The sequence below is a fragment of the Triturus cristatus genome, chromosome 1_2, assembly GCF_964204655.1.
Source record: "Triturus cristatus chromosome 1_2, aTriCri1.1, whole genome shotgun sequence".
NCBI lineage: Eukaryota > Metazoa > Chordata > Amphibia > Caudata > Salamandridae > Triturus > Triturus cristatus.
Window position 1 is genome coordinate 854,974,683 of NC_140580.1, and position 12,922 is coordinate 854,987,604.

The 12,922-nt window shown below is 47.0% G+C and overlaps 1 protein-coding gene across 14 annotated transcripts in view; it reads right to left on the minus strand.

The window, feature by feature from the left end:
• UBR4 (ubiquitin protein ligase E3 component n-recognin 4) overlaps window positions 1–12,922 on the minus strand; it is a 1,980,383-nt gene that overhangs the window by 741,348 nt on the left and 1,226,113 nt on the right. For all 14 annotated transcript variants that reach the window (XM_085609056.1, XM_085609055.1, XM_085609054.1 and 11 more), the window contains 2 exons: window positions 8,411–8,585; window positions 6,906–7,046 (listed from right to left, as the gene is read on the minus strand). In XM_085609056.1, the coding sequence (XP_085465182.1) occupies window positions 6,906–7,046; window positions 8,411–8,585 (316 nt within the window). The remainder of the gene's footprint in view (window positions 1–6,905; window positions 7,047–8,410; window positions 8,586–12,922) is intronic.

Sequence of the window (12,922 nt, forward strand, 5' to 3'; positions counted from 1 at the left end):
AGAAGTGAATCCAGCGTCTGGCGAGGTGTCCAGCCCGCTGGCCTCCCCCAGTTCATCTGCCCAGTCCTGAGAAAGCTGTGACTGAACAGCCAGAGGGTCCTCGAACCCCTCCCAGTCGCCCCCTTCTTCAGATTCCTGATAAACAGGAGGAATAATCGGAACCGGACTGTAGAGATGGTTGGACTCTAGCGGCGTCGGATGCGGCGTCGGCGGACGCCGTGCCGGCGTCGGGTCCGGATGAGGGCTAAACTGGGGCGTCGGCGTCACAGGCGTCGGCGTCGGTGGCGCCGGTGACGGCGTCGGTGGTTCAGGCGTCGGCGCCGGTGGAGGAGTGACAAGGTCAACCGGCGTCGACTGGGGCCCAGGCATGGGCCCCGCGGGGACCTGCGGCGTCGAGACCGGAGTCGTCGACGGCGCCGGGGCCGGAGCCGCCGGCACGCGAGGTCGCCCAGTCGAGTCCGCGGGGCCCGAAGGCGCGCCAGCGGGCGTCGACGGCGGGGCCAGGCTCCTCATGGCCGAGAGGAAGGCACTGATCTCCGCCGGCGCCGCGTCAGCCCCAGGGACCGGAAGGTATGGGGGCGGACGCGGCACCTGCGGCTCCGCCGGAGCCGCGGGGGTGGAACCACTTGGACCCTCGGCCGAGTCGCGCGACCGGCGAGGGGAGTCCGAAGAGCGATGTCGCCGCTTGGACTTCTTAGAGTGTTTGGACTTACCCGACGACTTGGAGCCCGACGATCGATGGTGGCGTCGGCTAGGGCTCCGCGAGCGATCCTTGGACCTCCTCCTGGACCGGGATCGCGCACGACGCGGAGCCGAGTGGCGAAGCTCGAGAAGCTTGCGGGACCGCTCCCGCCTAGCCTTCGAAGTCAGGGCCTGACAGTCGTTGCACGACTCCGCGTCGTGGTCGAGGCCTAAGCAGTAGAGGCACCGGCGGTGGTGATCGGTCACCGACATCAGTCGATGACAATCTTCGCAAGCCTTGAACCCAGGCATCCTACCGGCACCAGATGTCGACAGACAAGGATCAAAAATGATCAAAAAGATTTAGTCAAAAAAGACTAAAAGGGGTAGCTCTCCCGGATCTGCGCTTACTGGCGCGGAAAAAAGAAGAACTGACGTCAGCGCGCGAGGGCGGCGTCTAAGTACTCCGACGACGTCATCCCGGCGCACGACGCCGACGACGGACGCGGAGCCGCAGACGACGCCTAGCGACGCGCAAGGGGTATTGCTGACGAAAAATCTTCCGGATCCAGTCTGACGCCTGGGGATATTCTAAGGTGAGGAATCTAACTAACGTGTTTCTTTCAGATTTGGGCGTGCTGCGCTGTTCAAGATGTTGGCTCTGCCGCGGCTGCTGTAAGTCTTGCAGAATACATCGGACCTGGTCCCGAGCGGGGTGTTTAGGCGCATATCGTAGTCTGTACAAACGCTGCTGTGGGAGGGTGGAAGCCCGAGGACAGCGCTGCGAAAACTCACGAGAGGGGTGTACACCGGGGGCTGGCCCTCCCGGGTGTCCAGTTGTATTACTGGGCTTCCCAACTGCAAGTAATCAATGACTGGGTCTATGCGCCGGGTTCGGAACCTGCCTATCGGGTGGACAGGTATGCCATGCCGGGAGGTGCTTGCGAGCCACTGCTCTACTCACGGCGGCTGCGAGGGGATTTGCCCTCGCACACGGAGGTGGTCCTTCAATGCTGGCGGGAAACTAATACATTTCTGGGGTGGGCTGGAACATTGATAGGTAGGACCCCTCTATGGGTGGGGGATCACTTGGTTGAAGTTAAGGGGCTCGTGGGCTTCAGGGGCTGGAAATTAATTGGAATAGAATACCTGGGTAATGTGTGGAAAAGAGACGCCCCTAGATCCTTTGAATACCTTCAACAGGAATACCAATTGCATGACTCCCAGCATTTTCATTACCTTCGCCTTCTGCACACCCTGCGTTCCCATGTGCGCCCGACACTTCCATTCCAAAATATACTCCCATGGAGGACAGGCTTCTTCTAGACCCCATCCTCGGTAGGCCAACTTCCACTATTTACCGCATACTCAAACAATATGCCTGACCCATTGGTGTCCCTGCAGGAGAGATGGGAGAGGGATATCGGTCACCTTGAAGACGACGATTGGCAGGACGCCTTGCAAAGCCCCCACGAAGTTGCCATTCGGATTAGGTTCCGCCTCGTACAGCTAAAAATTCTTCACCAGGTGTACTACCCGCGAACCCATCTTTTTGTATGGGGCAGGAGCCGGTCTCCATTATGTGCGCGGGGATGTCCGGGGGAGGGGACATTCTATCACATCCTCTGGGAATGCCCGAACATAGTACCCTTTTGGACGCAAGTAGCACGCACAATGGCGAAGGTGGTGGGCTACCCGGTTCCAGTGGAGCCCAAATGGCTTCTCCTCATGATCACCCACGGACTGGTCCAGGTACCACGAGATCTGGCTGGCATTGGCAGCTGGCATGGCGAAGCGCAATATTGCCAGTTGTTGGGGGGCGCAGGCGCCCCAGCGGTGGGATCAAGGGTGCAGGGATCTGGATTGGTGGCAGAGGAAGTCATTTACAAGTCCAGGGGTTGTGTGAAAAAATGGAAAGAGGTGTGGGGGCCGTGGCGGAGATATCGGGCATCACGGAGGGGAGGGGGGCCAAGTGTGAGCATACCATTGTCCCATTATGATGATTGGTGCATATCCCATGCTGGGGTGGTATCCCCTATGCCTTATGAATGTGGTTATATTCTGTATGAGACCATTAGCAAAGTAAATAAAAAAATGTAAAAATAAAAATAAAAAAAAAGACTAATCTAGAAATAAAAACAAAATATTCAAGTGCAATTAAGGAACACAAGAGTGGAGGAGTGCAAAGGGAAAATAACAAGTGGGTCAAGGCTTAGAAAACATAATAGCAAAGGCTACCAAGGGAGTGGAGGCTGGAACACAGAAGTGTATGAACATGGGGCTCATTACAGATGTCCTCTCACTTTTTGCCCCATTTGAACTGCTAGGTGTTGGTTTTCTACTCAGACAGTACACTGAAGCAGCCTGCTAACCAGGCTGCAGTGCAAGTGTTCTTTCCCCAAAAGTGATAAATGTTAATTGTAAACCAAATGGCTAGGACTTTAGCACCCTTGTAAGATCCTAGTAAATGGTACCCTCGGGATGAGTGCTAAAGAGCGCCCCGAAGGGCTGCAGCATTTATTATGCCATCCAAAGGGACCCACACACAAACTGCATGTAGACTGCCATTGAAGGATACGTGAAATGGTGCAAACAATTTGCAAAACACGACATTGTACACTCTCTGTGTGGAATGTCCAAGTACACTATATGTAAGTCACTTATACCGTAGCCTTTAGAGCCTTAAGGGAGGATGCATTATATTACATATAAGGGGAGATCTGCACTAGCAGATATGTCCCTGTAAAGTCTTGTTCCATTACTAGTCTTTGCAAGTGAACAGGAAGCCATTTTAAAGGTATCTACCTGGCACTGGTCATTATGAGTTACCCAGTTATATAATAGCTTCACTGAAAATAATGGTGTTTGGTATCAAACAACTCATCCTAATAAATCCTTACTGATGCCAGTATCAGATCTATGAAGATATTCACCCAGAGTGCACCTTAGGAGGGGGGGGGGGGCTACCCCCAGCCCTGGGTCCCATCTGTCGCCAGAGCGACCCAATTGGCATATTTAATTTACTCATAAGACCCTAGTAACGTGCACTAAAGGTGCACAGGAAATGTAAAATAAATACTACTTGTGGGGCCACAGCACTGATAGTGTCGCCCAGCTAAGTAGCCCTATAACCACATCTCAGACCTGCCATGACAGGGCCTGCACATGCAGTTCGCTGTCACTGTGACTTGGCAGGTAATACTACTTGGCAAGCCCTGAACACCCTTCTTTTATTACATAGAAGTCTCCCCTAACGATGGCCCTTGGCCACCCTGAGGGCAGGATGTTATGTAAGCAAAGTGACATGTGCTTGTATGCTTTACATGTCCTGGTAGTGAAAAGCAGATTATTTAGTTTTTCACTACGGTGAGCCCTACTCCCCTCAGACTAGCATTAGGAATTCCTGATCCCAGGGGAGTAGCTTCATCATGCTTGGTATGGGTTGAGTAGTTGTGATACATGAGCTTTGCTGGTAAGGTGAATTTAACACTACTAGTACAGAAATGGCACTTTCAAACTGTGGGCATTTTTGTGCTCTATGTGTTCTTGAGCCTTTCTCAAATACCCATCTAGACAGGGTGACCGATCCCATTTGTGCATTCCTCCCAGATAGCCATAAACCCAGGAAGGCCAGAGGTGGATGAACACCTCTCTGCATAAATCTGCATTTAGATGGCCAACCTGGGCAGATGGAAGGAAAGGGGGTTCACACCGGGATATCAAGGAGTAATGACGTGTCCCCACACAAATGGCTGGGGAGCCCTATACATAGCCTGGCATGCAGGACTGGTTTGAAAGGTGTGCTTGTGCACTACAAAGCTACTCTGTGAAGTTTCCCCCACATCAAAGGCACATTTGGGTATAAGTATTGGGTCTCTGACCCTCCCAAATCAGACACTTATGGACCTAAACAATCTCTGTCATAAGAACAGCAGTGCTGCTCTAATTCCTAAACTGGACTGTCTTTCTGGAAGGACTGCTTGATGCCCTGCTGCTCTGATTGTACTGGAAGGAGAGTTGGACTCTGCCTTCCCTCACAAGTGATCTCCCAAGGCTTGTTAGCTTGCCTCCTATATCTGCAGTCTCAGGAACACAAAAGACTTCCTGTAGTTCTGCTTGACTCTGCTTACTGCGAGTCCTATCCTTGCCTAAGGTGCCGTCTCCAAGGTCTGAGCATATAAGTGGGTTCTGCAGCAGAGTATCAGCCAAATACGACGTAAAGTAACGCAAAGCCTCCCAAAGCCTTGCCGGACAGCTGACAGTTCTCCGAACTGATGCCAGAAGGCAAGAAGCCTCGCCGTGTAGACTACGCCCCAGGATCCGAGTTACTGTGTTCAGTGGTCCCAAGTGGGTCCCTATAGCCGGTCCGCGCTCCATCGCAGTCGGCCTGAACTTTGGATTTGCACCGGTCCCTCGCAACCTGAAGTAACCCTTTTAGCGTTACCTGCTTTTCAGCGCTTCATTGTATTTATTTCTTCAACATTCAATATCTCGATTTCTACTAGACATATTTTGATTGTTTCAGTCTTGTTTTATTCAGATAATTATCCTCTATTTTTCTGTTGTGGAGTCTTTTGTGGTGCATTTACTGTGTAGTCATATGGGTTATTGCACAAATAGCTGATATATTGCCTTCTAGGTTCAGCTTGCCTGCTCTGTGCCAAGCTACCAGAGGGTGGGCATAGGATAATTTGGAATTGTGTTGTGACTTACCCTGACTAGAATTGCGGTCCCTACTTGGTCAGAATGCATACCTGTGTCAACTAGAGACCCAATTTTTAACAGGTGTTGAAAAAGAACAGCATGGTAGCAGTTTCAAAAATAAATGCAAATAAAGCCAGTCAGACATTTCTTGTTCAAATATTGGGCATATATTACGTATTAAACATATATGTGAAGTACGCCAAGTTCAAACACATAAGGAGTGATATTCAGTGTTAGAATCCTCATAAAATTATAAAGCAGTTCTATGCACAGTTTAAAAAGACAAGCATGGATCTTTCTGGCAAAGAAAATAGTCTTCTGCAACTGTTTGATTAATTACTACCTAAGGGGCAGATGTAAGGCTGTTTTTTGCGGTCGCAAACCGGAATTCGGCCTGTTTGCGACTGCAAAAAAAGTCATCCCCATGTACAAACCATATTTTGTGAATCGTTAAACTATTAGCAACTCGAAAAATATGGTTTGTAACTCACTATTAGGAAGGGGTGTGCTAAGGGTGTCCCTGCCTAATAGTGAGTGCAAATGGCATGCAAATTTGTTTTGCACCCTTATCAAACGGGTGGCAAGTCACTCGCAAATGGGAAGGGGTCCCTAGGGGACCCCTTCCCCTTTGTGAATGGGTGCGTAAATATTTTTAAGAGGATGCAGTGGTCACAGGGACCACTGCCTGTCCTTAAAAATGAAACTGAAAAGTTGATTTTCTTTGAATGCATCCCGTTTTCCTTTAAGGAAAATGGGCAGCATTTAAAAAAAATACTGCTTTAGTAAAAAAAGCAGTCACAGACACGGTCTTCTGACCCCAGCAGGCCATCGTCCCTGTGAGTGCGAGCCATTCCCAATGGGGTCGCAAATTGCAACAGCCTCATGAATATTAATGAAGCATGCAATTTGCGACCCACTGGGAATCGCAAACAGTGTCTGAGACACTGTTTTACATTTATTTTTGCAAGTTGCAATTTGACGTCATTTGAGACTCGCAAAAATGAAAGGTCGTACGTCTGGCCCTAAATGTATTGTATAAGATAGGGCAATTGATATCAACCGAAAATCATATGAAGATGTTGACATTGAAATAAATAGAGCAAACACAAGACTTGGAGAGAAGTAATTTATAGGCTTTGTCAGAATACTGGTAATTTCAGAAAGGATCTGGTAAATGGGAACACTTTTGGCAAGATGGTGAGTGAAAATCATAGGTCACTTATAATAATAACATAGCAAAATGCCAAACAAAGAAGCTTGCAAAGAATGTTAGGCAGTCAATAAGAAAGCACTGACAGTGGCAAAAGAAAAACTTGCTAATGTTCACCTATAAAAGGGGCTTAAACTAGTGAGAAAAAGAATATTTTAGAATTAGAACAAAGTACTAAAGTATGTTGCATTGGCTGTCACGTTGAAATTTAACCTAATTACTTCTGTGGCAAATTTTCATTAAGGTGAAAAACACGCGAGACCTCTTTAATTAATCAGTCCTACTTAGTGCTCCATTGTAAATTACATACCTGGCAAGCATGCCGGAGCAAGGAAGGCATTTTTGGGTTTGGATGCATGCAATTTCCAGAAATGTCCGACCAACTGGGTTATGAAGCTACAACCCTCTTCTTCACTGGTTTTCTGGATTTCCTTACCATCTTCAGTACTTTCTGAATAGAAAAGTAAAATGGTTAATTGAAGCTAGAAGTACTCTTTAACCTTAACTTCCACAGCATTCGCAGCTTAGCTCGACTCACATGTCAATATAGGATTCCAAAAATAATGGAACATAATCATGAACCACTAGATGTCAACATTTCCACTGAATAGTGTATCCTTCAGCTTTCAAACACTTAATACAACTCAATCACAATTCACAAGAGAAGAATATATGCAAATACATCTTTAGACCATTTGAACATGAAAAACCAGACCACTCCACACAAAAACGAACAACCAACAAATTCACAAACTGCATAATCCACACCATTCAAATTTGTGCTTCAATTTCCTGCCCATAAGCTGATTCATGACATCAGTGTAACTGCAAACACCTAAGAATCACTTACACCAAACCATGTTAATCCCAATCAAACACAGGAACTTGAATGTCAACTGATAAAAATGTTTTCAACGATTAAGATACCTTGCATTGACAAAGAACTCTACTTAAATTTTATTTCTCAGACAGACAATCTCATCATCCGGGAGAAAAGATCAATCAATGAGTACAACCTCTATCGGTCAATTAGCAACTCCTGAGAGAACAACGTAGGACTTTCTCGAGCCTTAAACCCTGATCGAATTCTTGGGTGACTTTTCCAACCAACATCTTCTCCAATCACACACTTAAACACACGTATTCATTGCCCTGCGAATTCTGAAAACCCAACTTACTAATGACATTTTGAAATTGTTATAAACTTCATGACTGTGGGACATGAAAGATACCATGACTGTGGTCCATTGAAAGTATGTGGATGATCTACTATGATATATTGTGTTCTACAAATAATTTTTAAAAATGGAATCCTGAACATTAAACCATCAATGTGATTGAATATCTGAATACCATAAATGGTAATCAAAATTAAAAACAAACAAATCAGTACATTAAAATCACCATCATTGCACACTTAAACGTAGGACCACACACACACACAAATGCCTCCAACACACTACTCACCTCAATGCAATGACACATTCACCTAAACATGTGCAGTTCCAATACACTATACAAACTACATAAGACATCAGCAAATGGATACAGATACTGTATCTATTGCAGCACAAGGTCAGTAAAAGTCTGCTATAGCCACAATGTGTGGTAATTGTACTGGGGTGAGAGGGAGAATTCAGTTCTTCATTCATTCTGTGGCAATCTCTTCAAAATATATGACTGAGGAGTGAAGAGGCATTCCATCCCAACAGTCACCCAAGGAACATGATTATTACAATACACGTAGGATAAATTGTAAGGAGAAAATTAAAACTCATCATTTTGGAATGTGCTTAGTTACAAAAGAGCCCTAACCTGTGTCAGTAGATACAACCCTAGACTCTGTGAAGCTGACCAGATTACTAGGGCGCATGACAGCAATGGACCGAGCTGTGATAACTAGTCTCTGGAAAACCTCTGGATCTAGGTCCTTCCCTTCTTTGCTGCAGGAATTTAAGCACTGTACTGCATTACTCAGGAGAGCCTGGTCCTGTAGAAAGAGATAATAGTAAATGCAAGCATTAAGAGCACTCTGCAATCAATTGTCTCAAAGTACTATTCATCCGCTGCATGAAAAAAGAAGAATGTAGGTAAGAAATTAAAAAATGGGACAAAGCAATGACCTCAGAGATGGGGCATGCCCACATAGGCGGAGCTAAATATACAAATACAGCAAATATTCATTATAACTTTTCAATAGCAAATAATTCAGAAATATTTGAATGTTTCTTGTGAGAGGAAGAGGTTATTGGCCCAGTTCACATTCACATGGCTTAATCCTGAAACTATTTTAGCATCACCTGCTAAAGGAAAAAAAACATTTTGGCCGCCTGAGTAGTTAAAAAAAATTAAGCCTCCAACATAGGTTTCTTTCTAGCTTGAATTATTTCTGTCATCAGTCTGGGCATACCTGGTAACTTGAAATAGAAGTAAGCAGTGTTTAAAAAAGTGATATGCAAACATTAGTGTTTGATCAGGAGAGCATCCACCTAATATGAAACAACCCTAACTTCAGACAATTAGAGTTAAGGGCTGAGCTCTCTACTCTCCCTAGAAGCCATCAAAGCGCAGATTTCATTGTACAAGCTTAAAGGATATTCGTAATAGAAAGTGAGCCTTTGTCCACGGAGGAGGAAGGGTTGTATGTGAATATATGAAAGATATCAACACTGGAGAGGTACAGTGATGGGTAAGTAATTTATTCTTCAGCACTAAACGGGACCCAGGCTGACTTTAATGAAACAGGTTCCTTGGAACTGCTCGACACACTGACGAGTTAGATGCTGCATTAAAGTTCAAGAAGTAGCACTTGGTGAAAATGTGCCTACTATTCCAGTTGGCAGCAAGCCAGATGTCTTTTAACAGCACTCAAGCTTAGAGCAGGACTGTTGTGGCCATGCTTCTTGTGGAACACACCTTCGCTTTCTGGCTTTAGGGTGACCAAAAGAGATTCAAGCTGACAACCAATGAGCAATTACAGTTTAAAGAATGGAAAGTTGTCCGGGATCTGAACGCCTGGAAGCGGCACTCGCTTTTCCTGCTGGGCAGGGAGGCAGCGGTTAGGATGTTGCTTCTGCCCCGTGCTTTTTCCCTTTTGCAAACCATTCCGGTCTGGCTGCCCCCAGGCGTATTGTCTACCCTGCAGAGCGCTATTAATCAATTTATATGGGGGGGGGGTCCATAGCTCGACTGGATCTCTGGAAGGTCCCCTTTCTTTGTCGGGCTCATAGACCTACCGGCCTTCGGGGAAGACCTTGCTGCGAGTGTGGGACGGAGTTTCAGTACGGCGGGGTTTGATGAAATTCCCTTCTCCCATTACTCCCCTCTTCGATAATCCAGAGTTTTCTCCGGGAGTGGACGTTCGGGCTTTTTCGGCCTGGAGGGCGTCGGAGTGCCGCTTGGCGGGTCACTTTTTTGATTTAGAGAGCATTCTCCCCTTTACGGAGCTCAAAAGCGTTTATGGTCTCCCGGATTCGGAGCGTTTTCGATATTTTCAGCTCAGGCATTGGCTTTTACATGCGATGTTCGTCCTCATGTCGCACGAACGCTCACTAAGTTCGAGAAATGGCTCTGCCTTAAGAACACAGACAAGGCTATGATCTCAGACCTTTATGATATGCTTAGGGAGGGGGCCAACGCGGAGCCCACCGCGGGACAGGGAAGGTGGGAGAGGGAGTTGGGGCGACGGCTGACGGGTAAAGAATGGGCAGACATTTACTATTGCGCGAATCATACAGTGCGCAACATGGCTAGCCGGGAGGCGGCGGTGAAGGTGGCCATGTATTGGCATTTGACCCGGTCCGTTTGCATAGGGGGAACCCGGCGCATACCCCGTTGTGCCGGCGTGGCTGCGGGAAGGAAGGCACTATGGTACATATTTTATGGGAGTGTGGAGAGTTACAGGCCTACTAGAAGGAGGTGCTAGATGATGTCGATACCCAATTTGATACTGAGATCCCGCATTTCCCGGCTTATGTGATATTGGGTCTGCCCAATCCCCTCACGTATCCCCTCAAGTCTAGGCGGGGCAGACTCATGGGGATAGCTTTAGGAGCTGCTACGCAGAACATTCTCTCGATTTGGGATTCCCCACCGACACGATTGGGGTGGTTACACAAACTGTGGCATGTCCTGGGAATGGAGCGGATACAGGTCTCTCTTTTTGACACCATGGCTGGCTTTGTTGAAGCCTGGCAACCCCTAATGGCTTTATTATCGAAGGAAATGAATGATATCACATGTCCTAAATATCTTCGACTCCTTTGGCTTGCCAGCTTGGCCCCTTCGTCATAACCTGCGGAGGTCTATGTGGGGCCGACCCGGCCACTGTGTCTCCTCTAGGTACATAGGAAAGCACACCAGTTCGGAGTGGGATGGGGGGTTGGGGGTTTGGGGGGGTATGCTCTTTTTCTAATGGCTTTATTGCTCTGTCCCTCATGGTTGTTTGCAAGGTATTGCTTCACGCGGCGGCAGAGGAGGGAATTCTTGGTGGCATTTACTGGATGTATAGATTTCATTTTGCACGTGGGGGCTTATTGTTGAGGGGAGATGCATGACCAGTATCAATGTCCCTTACAGGCATGTTTGTATTCCTTTTGCCGCAATTGCCAATAAAATAAAGTTAAACCTAAAGACTGGAAAGCCACGGACTGGGTTTTTGCAAGAAACAAATTACTGATCAGAAGTTCAGAGTCTTTAGTTTTGTCTATACAATACTGATGCATCAGCAAACATCCAGCAACTGCAAATATCTTTATGCTGAAAAGAATGGATTGGGGAAAATGGAAAGAAAAAAGATGCGTTCATTTAAGTGAATTCTGATGGAACTATGGACATTAATTTCAGGGTTGCACTGCAAAATCACTTTGTGCTTTGTAAAAATGGAGGTATGGATCTTTCATGGTGAATGCGTAAGCCCTACAAACTTGCTGAATATAGATACAGCACCAGCATAGTCTTCCATGAGATTTAATTTATAAAACTCAATCAACTAGTTTGATGGAGGGATGATCAATTGACTAAGTGTTTAGCTCCTACGGCACAGAGGGATGCCTCAAAGGAGGGAAAGCAGTAAAAAGTCCAGGATGACCATGCAAGTGCAGGGTGCCTTGTTCTATTAGATGTCAAAAATATCAAGAGTTGGATGGCCCTATTTCCGGAAGATATACTGCAGTTGATCTTGGTGGAGATCCCAACTTATGGCAGTTTTAGAGTGTGCAACTGAGTACATCCTCTCAATCATTCTCTTCGCCAGGTAGATGTTCCACAGCAATATCCACTTGTTCTCTATGGCCCAATCCCAAAGCAATGTTTCTCTTCCAACAGAAAATGAGACTTTGTGGATCACCATTTTGCAACGTAGGACACGGAGGTCCACTTGCCTGTCCTGATCAGAAAGGCATGACCTGTTACAATTGCCAGTCTGATGACCCGCATCCTCCGAGTCATTCACTGAGATCCATGACAGAGTCTGAAACACGTGTATCATAGCCCAAATGGATATGGACTCTACGATCCAGGGGAAAGGCACACAATCTGATCATTTCCAGAATAGTTCCAATGAAAAGGAGTATCTTCAAAGGAGTCAGGAGTCATTTTGGTATGTTGACAGTGAACCCCAATAATGTTTGGAGGTAGCTGACAACTGCCTGGGGCGAGCCAGTCTTCAACAGGCAGTTGTCTAGGTAGGGGTGGGACCCCTGACCTCAGAAGAAGTGCTGCCATCTGCCACCATTACTTCTGTGAAAACCTAAGGGGCACAGTTGAGATCAAAGGAGAGCACATGGAAATGGAAATGTTCCTGTTCCACCAGCAGGTAGCGCTGGTGGGCCTGTAGGACAGGTATATGGAAATAATCATCCTGCAAGTCCGATGCCACGATCCAGTCTCCAGGGTCAAGGGCAGACAAGACCTGCAGTAGCTCTGGCATGAGGTGCCTCTGCCGAAACTACAAATGGACCAATAGGGATGATGCAGCTGAAGAGGTAGGGCAGATAAGCCCAGGGAACAAGATGTGGACCAGATCTCTTTGAGCGGAATCAGCCTTGTCCCCAAAAAGGCAAATCCTTTCAAAGGGCATGTCCACAAGGGACAACTGGAGGTTGCCTAAAAAAAACAGTCAACCGCAGCTAAGCATGACAACAAATGGTGACGCTGGTGCCACATTCTCTCCTGATGGAACAAGTGGTGTCTAGGCCACAACAGATTGTGAATTTAGCAGAGTCAGGACAATCCTGTATAGCTTGGGTGAGGGCAGGTCAGAGGCCTTCCGGGACACCTTGGAGGACTTGAGCAACTGAATCCCAAAGGAATAGCACCTCAGCAGGC